The 15,903-nt window shown below is 51.2% G+C and overlaps 1 protein-coding gene across 1 annotated transcript; it reads left to right on the forward strand.

Moving 5' to 3' along the window:
• The first annotated feature begins 2,811 nt into the window (after positions 1 to 2,811).
• On the forward strand, positions 2,812 to 8,798 carry MYMK (myomaker, myoblast fusion factor). Its single transcript, XM_042879112.1, has 5 exons — positions 2,812 to 2,946; positions 5,126 to 5,240; positions 7,111 to 7,259; positions 7,861 to 7,977; positions 8,587 to 8,798. Exons 1-5 carry the CDS (start codon positions 2,812 to 2,814, stop codon positions 8,731 to 8,733), a joined length of 663 nt encoding a protein of 220 aa, XP_042735046.1. The 3' UTR covers positions 8,734 to 8,798.
• Positions 8,799 to 15,903: the final 7,105 nt, after the last annotated feature.

The following is a 15,903-nucleotide window of genomic DNA, read 5'->3' on the forward strand; positions in this document are numbered from 1 at the left end:
AGCAGAACCAGAGGGGTAAGAGCAACAACAAACAGGTGACAAAACATACGTCCTCATCACTAATGGTGACGTTGTAACGGGCAACAACCAGGTAGAGGGGCAGGGAAGGGTGGAAAACCCAAAGGAAAAAAGCAAAGGTATCACACACAACAGGTTTATTCAATAGGGAGACAGGAAGCAGGAATCATTAAGGCCAAGCAATAAGCTAAAACGGGGCCAGGCCTCACAGAGAACAGACATTTGAAGTGGCAATTTATTTCACTAATAAGGCTGCAGGTGCAGAAGGGGGTGGGTGGGCACTGCCCCATAGCCAGCAGCATGCCTGGAGGGCCCTTTCCCCACACCTGTGACTTGCAGTCCTACAGAAAGGATGGTGGTTCTATCAAAAGCTCTCTTTGCATTCATGCAGCGGCTCTGACAAAGGCGATGGGAGGGATTTTACCCCAATGCTCTGCTCACCCCTGCTCCTTGGGGTAGGGAAGGCAGCTCCTTCACTCACCCAAAGGAGAACATATTCTTCATATTCAATACCGGCATCGATCCCCACTCCTCTTTCGGTGCATTCTACACTCAACCTATCACCCTCACATTAAAAATAACACAAAACTCTCTGTGTCTCCTTTCTCCTCTGCAACGTCTGAGCTGAAACAGTAGAAGTGCTCACAGAGAGCCATGGTTAGTGTTACCCTGGAAGGATCCAGGCCGGCATACCAGAACCTGGTTTTGGCATCTGGGAACCGCTTTTCAGCCATATGTATCACCGTTCTTGTGTGCACTCTGGTCCACACAAAATTAGCCCTGTGGAATGTGAATGTGAAATTTGCTTTCCAGAAGCACTTAAAACGCAGGAGCTAAAATTTGCTCTTTCTAGATTTCCTACCTGTTTAAGAGTGTAGGAACAGAATTCTGACCCTTTGTCCCTTGGGTTCCTTCCCTGGAAGATGTGCAAAGCCCATGTCTAGCACCGTGTGTTGAAACAAAGACCCCGAGGTGAGCTGCCACCTGCCCTGCACGCTTTGCTTTGGGCTCTCTTTTTCAATCCGTGCTGGAACACGTGTGCAAACCAGGGGTGTTTTTTTTCCTTCGTGCCTACAGTGCTGGCTGCAAATCAAGCACCAGCCCAGGGCGTGCAGCTGGGAGAGACAAAACCCAAAGCACCTGAGGAATGTTTTCTTGCTCCTGAGAGCTCCAGTGCTTACTGCCCAGGGCTGGCACACGCTGCAGCCAGCAGCCAGCTGGGTTTCCCTTCCCCTGGGCTCCAGCTGTGTTTTGGGCAAAGAAGTGAGGGGGGTTCATGTGACAACGGTTTGATCAGATTTTGAAGCTGTTGCATGACCGCCACAGTCACACGTCCATGCGAATGGTCCCAAGGGGTTGCCATGCACGCAATTGTGGACATGTGTTCACTTTGCTCCAGTTCCCACTCAGGAGAAGTTGGGTAGTTCTGTGCTGGGTCAAGGTGAGAGATTTTCACGGTGTAAAGGGATCATAGAGGTTTTCACTGTTTATTTGCAGTTTTGCAGGGATTGGTGCTAAGCTCATGCAGGCAGAAGGGCAGCTGAAGATGTGCACACAGCAGCTCCCTGTGAAGGGATGCTCGCCTGCAGACCTGACCAGTTACAGAACTGCAGAATCATTCAGGTTTTAAAAGACCTCTCAGATACCCAACCCACCCCACCATGCCCACAGATAAGTCCCACAGTGCCTCATCTCTACGGTTCTGGAACTGTAGCCCCACCACTGCCCGGACAGCCTGTTCCACTGCATTACCACTCTTTCAGAACAGCAGTTTTTCATAATATCCAACCTGAGATATCCTATAGAACACGACCCCATCACACTGTGCCTGGAGGAAGACTGCCAGCAAGCCCTCCTATGCCCACACCTTGATACTACTGGGCCATCCTCATTGCACGCAACACCCAAGTGACTCCTCCTCCCTTTCCAGCCTGTCTGGAGGCTCACAGTGCCTTTATGTGTTCCCATCAGAGGCACGGGCAAACCCATGCTATAGAGCTCACACACAGCTGGTGGCTCCCAGCAGCCCACAGCCCCCTTCCAACCCCCACCAGCACAAAGGCGTTTGCTCAAGCTCAGCATTCCTGCTCCCTGCTCATGAGAACAGCTGGACTGAAAGGATGCTGAGAATCCCTGCAAGGCTCCAAGGAAAAGATATTAACCTAGGAGGGGATCAGCGGTGATATAATAAAAAGGCATAATAAAAGAGAGAAGCCACTGAGTGGATTAGCAGCCCAAATTTTGCTTGGCTTTTGGTCTCCTTCCCTCCAGTTCTCCCACACCATCCAGTGATCTGCTCCTATTCCTCTCTGCAGAGGGAAAGCTCAGTTCTTGAATTTCCATGGGGTTGAGTTTCACCCTTCCTGAGCACCCAGGCACACACGTGTATAGGCGGCATTTCACACCAGATAGGATGCTGGCTCAGATTTGATGCTGCTCCCATGCTTGTTGCTCCCCAGCGCCTCTCTTCCATGGATAAAAGCCAGATTCAGAGCTCCATGGGTGTGTGCAATAAACGCATGTGCATTACAGCCAGCATTAAGCAAACCGCAGTCGTCGAAGGACACAAACAGCTGGGGCATTGCAGGGCATGGAGCATTTGCTGCCCCAAGAATTTTGCTATCCAGGAGGGAATGGAGTGCATGGGTGGCTCAGCTGTGCCACAGCCCGCAGCTGTTCCCTGCCTGCAGCTCTCCGGACATTTAAAGTTTAAAGCCTTCTCTCCACGTCTGTTTTCTCCTCCATCTCCAGCAGCTCACACAGACCCAGGAGCCGCCAGCCTGTCAGGCACTCATGGGCTCACTGGTGGCCAAACTCCTCCTGCCCACCCTCAGCACTTTGGTCTTTCTCCCCACCATCAGCATCGCGGCCAAGCGGCGCTTCCACATGGAAGCCATGGTCTACTTCTTCACCATGTTCTTCGTGGCGGTAAGAGTGCATGTGTTTTTCCTCCCTCCCAGTGTCAGGAACAGGGGGCTGTCCATGGGGGTGAGAGGGGATGTCACCAAGTGACCACCAGAATACTGAATTTTATCTATCTCCCACCGTGTGCAGTGCTGAGCAGTGCGTTCTTGAACGTCCCCATCCTTGGAGACACCCAAGGTCAGGCTGGGTGGGGACACGAGCACCAGACTGAGCTGTAAGCGTCCCAGTTCAGTGCAGGGAGTTGGACCAGATGGCATTTGAAGGTCACTTCCGATTCAAACGATTCTATAATTCTATGGCCCTGTGATTCTTTGGGTGGATGTGCCGAGGGCTGTCCTTAAGGGGACGTAGTGGTGTTTCATGGTGAATTTAGGAAGGGTCTGGATGTGAAACAGTGATTCAACACAGTGTTCTGGAGCCAATCCTCTCTTTGTTTTACAGCTGGGAAATAGCCATGCTGGACTGAGGGTTTAAATGCCATTCAGAGTATCTCACTATGCTTCTGTCCTTGTAGCCAGAAGCACACAGTCAAATTCTTGATTTTGCAATTGCTAAGTGGTGGTGTGAGCCATGCTGGAGTCAGGGACTTTTGCAGGGGGGAAGGAAAGGCTAAAACATGCTGCTGAGCTATCGGGGAAAATAAGTTTTACCCCTCCACTGTGGCAGTGATGTGAAAGCCAGCACCTCCTGCCCCCCTTTTGTTCATTTCTCACCACTCATCCTAAGGCATTTCATGGAGCAATTTGTGTCCCCCGCATGGACACAGAGACAGTGGATAGCGAGGCATCTTCCTGGTGCAAACAGCTCTTCTGCAGCAGAACTGAGGGTAAAGCCCTCTACGCTTTTATTCCTGAGGATCCACCATTTAAAGCCCCATTTAAAGCACAGCGCAGGGGGAAAACTTCTGCCAGTTCCATAAAGACTCCAGGAGCAGTCAATAAACCCATCCCCGCCGAGCACAGCCCACCCCCCCCACCTCCCTCCCAGCTCCCCGGGGAAGCCAGACATCTACAATTTCATTTTGCACCGCTTCTGTGTCTGCTCCACCTTCCCCAGAAGCCCATCGGAAAGTTGGCGTGTGCCTGGAGGGGAGGCGGGACGGATCCTCACCGTGGAGCTGCAATCCTCGCGTGGGGAAGGGGCTGCAGCTGCCATCCGGATGGGGCAGGGGGTGACAGCTGCTGCCATCCCCATTCTTGTCACATCCCCTCCTGGGTTGCATGTGGCCGTGCCCAACAAGTGGCATGATGCCGGCCAGAAAGGCACTCCTTCTCCTTCAGCCCTTCTCCTCCCTGATCTCCAAACACAGCCTGAAGCAGGGAGAGGAACGATGGCCATAATGCTATCATTGCTAGAAACCACGGTGAGCCAAAGGGCTCCGAGTGATACCCATGATACAGAATAGCAGCATCCTGCTCTGCATGGCAGTGGGGCTGCCCCATAGGCACGGGGCCAAGCAGTGCTGGGACCTTTCCAGTGCTATGGTGCTTGTGGTGGGAAGTGAGTAGGGCTGGGAGCAGGTAGGGAAAGGTGAGCACCAGGCAGGAGCATTGCTGTGATTGCTCTGCAAAATTTCTCTTGGCTTGGTCTGCATCTGTGCTGCATGACAGTGATTCTTTGCAAATATCCCAATCGATGAGCAACATCCAGTGGACAGGAGCCAGCAGGCACTAATGAGTGACGTCCCCAGTATCCAGACTCTGTCCATAGAAACCCTAATGAGCCCATACAGTGACCTGGCATCTAGACATGTTTCATTGGGAAACTCATTAGGAATTCTTTTACAAGAATCTTTCACAATTAAAATCAAAACTGTCTGAGCCCTTCCTTCTGCTGGAAGAAAGCAGCTGTGGGTCCCTGCTCACAGCAGTGGTGTGGTCATCACAATGCAAACTCTGGCGCTGCCTGGAAGGCAAAGCAGAACCAGTCAGCAGATAATTTTTAATAGGACAGAAGAGTGCTGGCACTGGGGTGGTTTGCCATTGGGTACGGTGATATTGTCTCTCCAATAGATTCACTGCTGCACATCAGCAACCCTGGTGGATCTGGGACTGTTCTGCTCCTATGGTTTAGTAGCCACACAAAGTCTGTTTCAAACCAACTGATAAGAGGAGGTATATTTTACCTGTCTGTGGGTAAGAATCTACATCTCTAATGTTCTCTTTTTTTCTTTTTTGAATAGATTTACCATGCGTGTGATGGCCCTGGCTTATCGGTGCTATGTTTCATGCGCTATGACATCCTGGAGTACTTCAGCATCTATGGGACAGCTCTGTCCATCTGGGTGTCCCTGATGGGTAAGCACAGCTCAGGGTCCCTGCAGGTGGGTGCTGGTTGCAGGGCTGTGCTTTGGAGCTCCAACTACATCACTCACCTCTTACAGAAGTCAGCCCACGCCACGGTTTGGTCTTTCTTTATGTCATGGAATCATACAGTGGCTTGGGTTGGAAGAGGCCTTAAGGATCATCAAGCTCCAAACCCCTTGCCATGGGCACGGCTGCCTGTGTACCACACATACCTTGGAAAGTCATTGCACCTAGTGGATGGATGCACACCAAAACCATCCCGCATGGTAGCTGGGATGGCTTTGCTCTTCGAGATAAACAGAGCCCTGGAGACAGCTCTTGTAATAAACTAGGCACTCTTCTTCCATCATTATCTTTTCACATAAGCAAAATTGTTTACTTCAGATAGGCTCATGCAATCTTGTGCTTTGGTTCAAGGAACCAGCAGCACTGGGAGTACTACAGGATGACTTGGTCTGAGACCTCACACACCAGAGAATCTCACTTTTCTCTTCCCTTTCCCCACGCTGTGCCCATTGGTTTGTGTGCTGAAGTTCTTCTAGCCATGGAACAGCCCACATCCCAGAATTGAGGCATTCAAAGTGCAGAGCTTGCCACTTCCCTAGGCAGCAAGCAAACCAAAGTGGTTTAGTCAAAACAAATCTATCTCCCCAGTTATCAAGCCTGGTCTGGGCTGTTGGAAATTATTAGATCTGATTAGAAAAGGCAGAAAGGTACTCTACTTGCTTTTCATTAAAAATCCTGACTCTGGCATATTCAGGTTTCCTATTCTCACATTCCCTCCATTCTCTATTTTTCCCCTCTTGTTCCTCATTCACCACTGAAACGAGGCAAAATAGGAATGAACACAATGAAAGAACCAGAGAAGGGGGAAGGCTGCAGAAGGGCACGTGGTCTGCAAGGGACATTTCTCAGTAGATGACGGCAGGGTCAGGGAAGGTCGGTGCTGATCCAGGTGCTTTGGTTCCTCGCAGCAAAATTTCAACTCGATTGCTTCATTAACCGCGTTCAAAAAAAATCTGACAGCAAATCAATAAATAATAAAAATAAATAACCCCAGACTAAGATGTTTAAAATATTGACCCGCGGGGAAACAACAGAGATTAAAATGCGGACATGATCCCTTAGCCAAACTCCCTATAAAAACCTGATCCAAGGACATGGAGGTGCACTGACTGCAGCCCAGGGAAGCCTCTGGCTGTGCCTTGTAAAGCCCAGGCGCACATGTGCGGACGCAGACCCTCGGGCACGCTTCCCGGAATGCAAATCCAGGACAGCCATAACACAGCTGTGCGAGCTGGAAAAGCATGGAGCCCACTGGGATCCATAACTTTTATCAGTTATTACCCCATTCTGTGCTAAACAAAAGCCTTCAATAATTCACTTGCACTGGCGACTTCCAGCTTGCAAACCCAGGCAGGTGCCGGTGTCGCCCATCAGCCTGGAGCCCCATCCCCACCACAGCCAGGAAATTTGGGAGGGCTTTGGGAAGAGCAGGAACCAGGCACAGCTCCACCAGCTGCAAGATCCCTGCTTTCATCCCTGACTTTTTGGTTGAGGCAGCAGCAGGTTCTGCCAGGGTCAGCCCTACAGGTGCGCTGAGCTCCCTGCATTTGCAGAGCCGAGGGGAAGGGGTGAATGCACATCCCAGCACTGATGGCTGTAGAATCCTAATCCTAACCCTAACCTAAAGCACAGCCCCAATCATTAAGGTTGGAAAAGACCTCTGAGATCATCTAGTCTGACCAATCCCAGACCCAATCCTGGGGTCCCTGGGATGAGGCTTGGGCACCCCGAGCTGCTCTCCCCACCACGGGAGCAGGAAACACAGCTGAGCCAAATCCATGCTCTTTGCCCACAGCCCTGGCCGAGTTTGATGAACCAAAGAGATCGACCTTCGTCATGTTCGGCGTGCTCACCATCGCTGTGAGGACCTACCATGACCGCTGGGGATACGGCATCTACTCGGGACCCATTGGGACAGCTGTGCTGGTGATCACCGTGAAATGGGTGCGTCCAAAGGGCACGCCTGGGGCTCTCCAATTACCTGCAAGAGGTTTTCAAGGTCCAGCCCCAAGTTGAACTTGTCTCTCAAACAGAGGCTGGGTTTGCAAGGGCGCACGCATCCTTAGCTCAGGTTTTGGGGCTGAATGTTGAGAATCTAGCATTGTGCAAAAAAAAACAAACAAAACAACAGAGGCAGAAGGAGCACAGGGCTTGCCCAGTGCAGGCAGAGCCCACAGCCTCAGAGCATGACTGCAGCTTTGCATGGCTTTGTGTTAGGGTGTTTCATGGCTTTGTGTTAGGGGAGATTTAGACTGGATATAAGGAAAAAAAATTTACAATAGTGGTGATGCAATGGCACAGGTTGCCCAGAAAGGTGGTGGGGTTCTGTCCCTTGAGAAATCCGAGGTTGGGGGATGGGGCTCTGAGCACCTAGTGGAGTTGCAGGTGTCCCTGTTCACAGCAGGACATTGGATCAGGTGGCCTTTAGGGATCCCTTCCCACTCAAGTGGTTCTGTGGTTCTTTGTGTTAACATTAACGAGATCTGGGCATGGAGCCCCTGTGGGCCACAGGTGAGGCTGCTCAGTGTGCTCTGTGTGCTTGCAGCTACAAAAGATGAAGGAGAAGAAAGGGCTGTATCCAGACAAGAGCGTCTACACCCAACAGATCGGTCCTGGCTTCTGCTTCGGGGCATTAGCACTGATGCTGAGGTTCTTCTTTGAGGTACCATTTGCACTCTCCCCCACACTGACATCTCCAGAGGTCATCACCCTGGCTAACATTTGTGCCACGAATAGATCCAAACCGTCCTCTTGCCAAGGTGAAGGCCTCACTGGCTCCTGGGTGCACACAGCCTTGCTTTCAACCTCTGCTCCCACCACTGCCCAGTGCCCCTGTTCTGCATGAGAGCTCACACGTCCCACCCACACCGTTACGGCTGCTCCGTGCATTGGGAGCTGTGAGATCCGACCTCGCCGCCATCCCCGAGGGTTATTTTTCAAAGCATGCAGTAATTGCACATTCTAGCAGAACATAAAAATGTCACTTTGCAGCGCGTCCCCCCCCACCGCACCCCATCCTCCCTCCTGGCCTTCCCAGCCTCGTCCTTTGCAGGGTAATGAAACACTTCATTCACCAATTGGGAAATGTGCAAATTGGAATGTGTTAAATCCACTTTGCCTTTTTTTTTTTTTTTTTTTTTTTTTAAGGCTGAAAATCGTTTCTTCTCTGACAGCAGGACTCAGGATATCTCTTTTATCCCTTTCCTTTGGGCTACTTGCAGAACCCCCACGCTCTGCACCCACTGGCCCAGTAATGCTTTCCCCTTTGCAGGAGTGGGACTACACCTACGTGCACAGCTTCTACCACTGCGCCCTGGCCATGGCCTTCGTGTTGCTGCTGCCCAAGGAGAACAAGAAGGCCAGGGGGGCTGGCAGCCCTGCCAGGCTTGACTGCTCCACGCTGTGCTGCTGCGTCTGAGCCCCCTGCATGGTGCTTTGCTCCAGAGGATCTTTGCCCACCAGCTCCATACACACCCAGGGCTTTTCTTCTGTGGAATGGTTTGCTCTTTCCACCATCAGCCCCAGCTGATGTGCTTTCACTTTGCTCAGTTCCCCTGGAGAAGCCTTTGCATGGGGTGTGCCCCTGTGCCAGAGAGCTCTGCATCACCTCTTGGCCACATCACCTCCCCCTGTCCCCTTTGCTGGCCTGGAAGGACCAGAGCTTCAGGACCAGTTTGGGCACATAGTTCTCTGTTTGTAACACCCAGAACCTTTTTGTGAGATGTTTGTATTTTTGTGAGATATTTACAATTTTATTTATGCATTCTCTTGATGTAAATAATACTTATTTCCAAAGACTTGGCAAATGTGCAACACCAGCATTTCTCAAGTGTTGCAAATCCCCTCTCTGCTCAATGCTGTCTTGCTCCGGCCCCAAACGCTTTGGGCACAGCCACCCCATCCCCTGCCTCACCATCAGCTGCAGCTTTGGGTACTTTGGCCAGGCCAGCAGGTGTGCTCACAGCAAGCATCCTTAGTATGGGAAGCCCAAGGAAAATGAGAGGGCACAGCAAAGCTCTTGGAGAGGGGGGAGGGCTGTAAGCCTCTAACATCTCCTCTAACAGACTATTTACTATAGCAGAAGTGTATGATTTATTTAGACTGTCTGGGAAATACGCCAAGACTATATGTCATGGACAATTAGAGCAGTATTGATATACAGTGATGTCCACAGAAAGCCCACATTAAGCCTGGGTTCCTCTGGAAGAGAAATCCAGCCCGGTCATTCATCAGAGCCACTTCCTGCAATGGGGCAACGACCAAAGCTGAGCAGCTTTCCAACAAAAACACAAATGAATCACGGAGCCCCGCGTGTCCAGGAGTCACTGGCAAGCTGGTGGCACAACCAACCAGCTGCACACAGAGAAAAGTGTGCCCAAAGGGCTCTGCAGGCACCTCGACCAACAGGACTCGCTGGAGTGCACGCAGCCTCCAGCCCCATCTGCAAGGTGCATGCAATGCTCTGCCTGTCGCTTGTCGAGCCATCCTGAGCACATCTGTGCATCCTGAATGCTGCAGGCTGGGGTTCATTGCTTCGCATTCAAAAGTTCATCCAGCCTCCACATCTCTGTGCACATCTTCACCACTGGTGCAGCCATTGACCTGAGGGACTTGAACCCCAAAACACATATTGTGGCTGTTTGGCTCTTGCAGGGCAGCAGTGCTGTGAAAGTTCCCCATGGAAGCCCCAGCTGAGCTCACAAGCATGGGGAGAGAGTCGTGCCTGCAAAATGCTTAGGGGAGAGCTGCTGATAAATGCAGTGGGTTATGGTGCCTAAATGCATGTTATAAGAACGCTGACAGATCCCTTGCAAGCCAGGAGGGCATATGAGCTAAGGTCCAGCTGAGTAAATGAAAGCTCCTGCTCCCACCTGCTGTGTACTCAGGTGTTACACCAAAAAACAAAACAAAACAAAACCAACCATCCAGAAAGGGTATTACACACTGCAAAGCGTCAGCGAGGTTTCTCTCTATTCCTTTCTGCCTATTGTTGCCCTCAGGCTCTGCTCCCACCATCCACCCCCAAACCAGCACCCATTCTGAGAGCTGCACCACAGCCTGGAGCATCCGTGGTGTCCACGGTGGGACCAGCATCCACGGGGCGATGCAGGGCTCCCCACACCTGCCTGCAGAGACTGAGCTCGCTATCGCCCGGCCAGGATATCCCATGCACTACAAATGCAAGGAAATATTATAAACATTTACAGCAACGTAGACAAAACAGTCTCTTGTAACCTTTTAGCGCTGCTGAGAGCTTTGCCTGTAAGAGCTCTTGAGCCCCTGCCAAAAATTCTTGCTGTTTTCATAAGACGAGGTGTTTTCGTCTAAGGTGCAGTCTGAGTGCTGTGACCTTTGTCATGTCTGCTACTGAAATTTCCTGCTTCTCTGTTATTCTCTTCTTTGGTAAGACGATATGAAACCCAAAACTTTTATTGCCCCTTTTAAAGCGTCTTTATAGCTCCCCGTCTACTTCATATACTGTGTTATTCTCCAATGCTGGGATATTACTTATGGGATCTAGGCTTGATGCTGCAAAAGGCATTTGGGTTTTGCGGAGCCGAAACCGCCCGGGCTTTTTTACCATCGACCCAAGGGGGAAAAAAGAAAGAAAAAAAGGAAAAAATGAATGAGAGGGGAGGGACTGTGTTTTCTGCTCCAGCCCTGTATCTGCTGTCAGCACAAGGCAGAGCAGCATCCCACTGCACACCAATGGGCACCCGCATACAGGATGACCCAGTGCTGTCCCTTTGCAGCACTCATGGCCAAAGTGTCCCCATCCCCGTCCCCTCCTGATGACAGCCACCCCGCACGGCTGGGATGAGGGGATTTAGGACCTGCTGCTGCACGAGGGGCAGCTTCCAGAGATGTGGAGTGGGGCTGAGTGCCAGCTAATCTTCCAGGCAAACCTTATCCAGATCCCTTTGGCTGCAGAAAGCAAGAATCTGGCCAGACCTAAACATAAAAGCTCGATTTCTGCTGCCAGCTGCATGGGGCACTCCAGAAAGCACCTTATCTCCATGGGATTCTGAACGGCAGCTTTCGGCTTTTTCCACTCACTGCTCCCCCTCTCCATGCTGACTCTCTATGCATGTCCAAGCAAGAGGCTCCACTGGCTTAGTGGCGAGCTTGGCTTCATCTTCTGACCAATGCTGTGCCCTGTGGGCCACAGCAAGGCTACCTCGTTTTGGAAAGCACTGCAGCTCCTGCCTGAGCTTGGGCAGCTCCAAGGGAGCTGTGCTGGACAGACCCAGCAGATGCATTCTCCAGGACTTACTCTCAGGGGTTGTCCATAGAAACTCAATTTTCATGGAAGTTCGGCAGTGGTGATTTGTGTTCAGGGAGCCCAGGGGAGATCTTGCGCTGGGCTCTTCCATCACCCTTCATTCTGTTTTCTTGGAGATGCCTGTGCCCTTAACAGGGCATGGCTCAGGGGGAGAACCTGTAGTGGCAAAGGCAGCCACCACCCATGTCCTACCCAGCACCAGATCTCCCTGGGACGTGATACAGGAGCACCAGACTGAGAGCAGCCCCATCCACCAACCTAGAACAAAGGGGAGCAGGGTGGGATCACCCTGGTTGGGTTTACTATGCAAAAACAACCTTCCATGCAGCAGCACTAGACATAGTCAAAGCAGATGCATAATATGTGTAGCAAATAGGTAGCACTACCAGGACATCCATCCCACTTCAGTGCTGGGCGTCCTGCAGGGTTGCAGCCTTCAGCCCCAAATATGAGCACAGAGTCCTTGGAGGGGCAGCTGCAGGCTAGCAGGGCTCTCCTGGCTCCTGCCACGATGCTACAAAACTCTCATCCCAAATCCAGGTTGGGCATCTTTGGCCACCCCACTCCTGCAGCAGAGAGGTCCCTGAGAGCAGCGGTCCAAGGTTTTGGTTTAGGCCAATCTCCCAGAAATTCTGTCATCATGCAGAGCATCACGCACACTGCCGGATCCACATTACAGAAAGGATGGCCCTGAGCCAGCACCTCTTAAAGGCAGTGGAAAAACCCTCCCTTGCTACAATGGGAGTTGGCTCAGCCCTTATATGATCTGACAGATACCACAGAGCAAGAGGAGTTGTTTTAATCTGGGAATATCTCATGGCCCCAAAGCTTCTCCTGCAGACTGACAGGGCAGCGTGTCTGTGGAGCGTGTGCTGCTGGAAGGAGGGCCTTCCAATAAGTGTTGAACTGATGGTCTTTATCTGATCCATGTGCTCTGAAGGCAAGGGAGCCGCTCGGGTTTCCAGCTGTACACATCATCTGATGCTCATAAAAGGAGCTGATGTGTCTGGGAGCCCTAGACCCAAAGAAGCATTCTTGAAATGGGGGAAAGTCAGTGTTACTCAAAAAGCACTGCACAGACAGGCAGGGCAGCTGTGTCTCCACTACCTGTGTTTTTCCAGCAATGATAAAACTCACGAAGGGTCTTTTTGCCCATAAAAGGGAATCATGGAATCATAAAATCATAGAATCACAAAGGTTGGAAAAGCCCTCTCAGATCCCCAAGTCCAACCCATCCCACCGTGCCCGCTGCCCGCGTTCCTCAGTGCCACATCTCTGCCATCCTGGAAAACCTTTTCTTGGAGATTGGGGGAAGCTTTTCACACACCTCTCCCCTCTCTAAACGCCTTTCTTTGCATTTTTGCTCTTTCAGTAGCCCAGCTCATTGGAACAGAGCAGGAGCTCAGGTCCGCGCTATGACCAAGGTATCAGGTAGCACCTCCACATCTGGAAGGGATTTTGACACAAGTTCTCCCAGACTCGTTACAGACACTTTAAAAGCAAAATCTGATAAATAGCAAATGTTTAACAAGTCAATAGGAAGCTGTGTTTGCTAGAACATGTGGCCCTCACTGTCCTAGCACTGCCGCATCGCCAGTGCTTTCTGAGCATGCAACCATGCAAGGCTCCAGCCGGACCTGCTCTGCATTACAGCGGGAAGAATTAAAGGCAGATGTATCTTTACACATCCAGATGTGTCCAATAGCCCTCATGCTGCCTTCCTGCCCTGGTGGTGAGGGGGTTTCTTCTGCTGTTACCAGTAAAGTATCTCAACACAACAGCTCTTGTAGTGTTGCAACCCTTGCCTGCTTTCGGGCAATAAACAAATGAACTGCCAAAAATGTGGCAACAAGCATTAAAATAGACAGAATTATGCAAGGAGCAGAAGGGGAGACAGAGGAATAAGGAATGACCAGAAAAACCACCAGAAACCCTCCGGGATGCCTGCCTATATTTAAAGATAATGTGTCCAGCCTTCTTGCCAAGTCCCACTCATTTGGAGCTGGGCTCATGTTTTGGATTAATTTTAAGTCAGTTCCTAAAGCATCTCGCTCTCACAAGGAAGAATGTTTGCCTCCTTGGCCAAGGTGACCAGTTATTAAAAAATCTCACTCACTATTTTTCAGCCTCTCACTCATTTAACATTGTCATCACCCAGAGCTCCAGGGCAGCCCTGGGGGGGGACCACATGGCCCCAAGTCTGTTCACTGGGGACAGGGCTGGGAAGAGTGGGGGGTGTTCCTCTGTCAGTGGGGCTCTTCCCCTCTCCAGTGAGCATCTCTCCATCACACAGAGCAGAATTCACCCCTCCCGGCTACCTGAGGCCCTTCAAAATAGTGGTCAGGTGCTGTAGTGGGCTGCCTGGAAAGGTGGTGGAGTCACCATCTCTGGAGGTGTCCAAGGAGTGTTTAGATGTCTTGAAGGTCTTTTCCAACCTTGGCGATTCAATGATTCCATGTGCCCATCCTGGGTTGGCTGAGGTTTCCATGTAAACCACTCTTCCACTGAAAGGCTTTTTATAACCAAACTACTCTGCTGAGGACACATGTATGTTCTCCCCAATGTGCTTTGCTTTTTTTTTCTTCATTTTCTGGCCAGAGCACTCAACTCCTGAGCCATGCCCCTAACTCACCATGGAGAAGGCATCCAAGTGGTGTCATGTCCATCCCATGACATGTCCCATGTCCATCCAGTCCCAGACACAATCTGGGGACACTTCCTGAGCAGAAACGTGGCAGTGATTCCTGGTGACCTGCTCCCACCTTCTCACCGAAGCATCTGCAGCATCCTAATCACCTTGGAATTCAAAGCACGTCCACAGCACTGCCATCAGATGCTTCCCGTTTAGCCCACACGACATGGCTGCAAGATGCTTTGCCACTGACTCACAGTGGGACCTGACTGGGCAGTCCAGGGTCACCTCTGTGGAGCACATGGCAACAGATTCGGCTGAGCCTCTTCTCAGGCCCTTGGGACATCCCAGGAAAAGGCTGGATGCTGCTTCATTTCTTCACACCTCGATCCTTAAAGATCCAGTGTAAATGACCAAGTGAGAGCAATCATCAGAAATCAGCTGCAGTAAAAATCATACTGCAAGATCTTGCTGCATTTGGGATTTACAGCTAAACACATTTCCTCCAAGCAGCAAGAAAAGTTCAGTTTGAGTTTGGCAGGATTTGGAAGATAAAGCCATGGATACACTCAAAAACTTCATTTAAACCAGTTCAACCAGCACTGCATAGCCCCATCCCAGCAGGGAATGCACAGACTGAAGGTGCCTCTTGTGCAATGGATGCTGCCCAGCAAGGTCTGGGATAGCACTCAGCATTTTGCTCCGTCTCTGGGCTGTCCAGGCTAAAGGGAAGACCACACATAACATGGGTTCAGAATGCCAGTAGCTGTGCAGAAAGCATTTGGTTTACATTAATTATGTCTGGATGGAAAAAAAAAAAAATGGAGAGAGAAGGAGAGAACACAAAGCAAGAAGACAGGAGGGATGGAGGCAGCTTCTGCATCATCCCAAAAAGATCTCAGATCCCAAAGGTGGATGACAGCACACGTGCTTAACACCTTCTGCCCCGAGCAGTGCACTGCAGCCTGAGTGGCTCCTGTGCAAGAGAGGAACAGGCACAGCCCATGTGCTGAAGGCTCCAGTGGGATCTTTCCTCCAAGCTCTGCTCCCTGCCCTGCTTCCCTCTTTTTATCCTTTTCCAAACTGAAGTGCTCCTAAGAAAGACTGAGGAAGGTGCCACAAACACTGCTGCTGGCAGGATGCTGCTGCTTGCGGGGAAAGGAAGCAGAAAAGAAGAAGTGAGAGTGCATGCATGGGGAGGAGGAAGATGGCAGCAGATTCATTAGAGACAGAAAAATCTCCACTGTCCACTGTTGGTGCATGAACCCAAGCAGCAGGATCAAAGCAATCCCTGCAAACCAACAGTGCTACTGCGGGGCCACAATGCCACTCACAGCTGCATAGCATCACCCTCAGCCCAGCTCTGGGCTCTGCCACGCATGGAGCCAGGGCATTCAGCCCAGGTGGTAAACACCTGCCTGCAGGGATGGGGCTGAACGGCTGCAAGAAGCTGCCTGTGATCTCCAACAGCTGCAGCCTGCACATCTGCACTCCATGCAGCCTTCTCCACAACCTGCATGTTCCCTAGGACTGCAGCAGTCCCCAAGGCAGCGCTTTGCGGCACCATGAGCTGTGCAAACCCCAAATACATCCTTATCTCCCATGGACATTGGGCATGCAGCAGTTGGTCGGGGAGTGACGGTGCCTGGCCATGGGGAGCTGATGCAGCATTC

Source organism: Lagopus leucura, unplaced genomic scaffold (genome assembly GCF_019238085.1).
Source record: "Lagopus leucura isolate 7727_CA_CO unplaced genomic scaffold, USGS_WTPT01 Super-Scaffold_100022, whole genome shotgun sequence".
In the NCBI taxonomy this organism is placed as follows: domain Eukaryota; kingdom Metazoa; phylum Chordata; class Aves; order Galliformes; family Phasianidae; genus Lagopus; species Lagopus leucura.

What these genes read in the sequence shown, in the direction of transcription:
- MYMK (XM_042879112.1), top strand. Translation starts at nt 2,812, where the DNA reads ATGGGCTCACTGGTGGCCAAACTCCTCCTGCCCACCCTCAGCACTTTG. An exon ending in CATCTGGGTGTCCCTGATGG is followed by an intron (nt 5,241 to 7,110) that starts GTAAGCACAGCT and finishes CTTTGCCCACAG; the next exon opens with CCCTGGCCGAGTTTGATGAA. An exon ending in TGCTGAGGTTCTTCTTTGAG is followed by an intron (nt 7,978 to 8,586) that starts GTACCATTTGCA and finishes TCCCCTTTGCAG; the next exon opens with GAGTGGGACTACACCTACGT.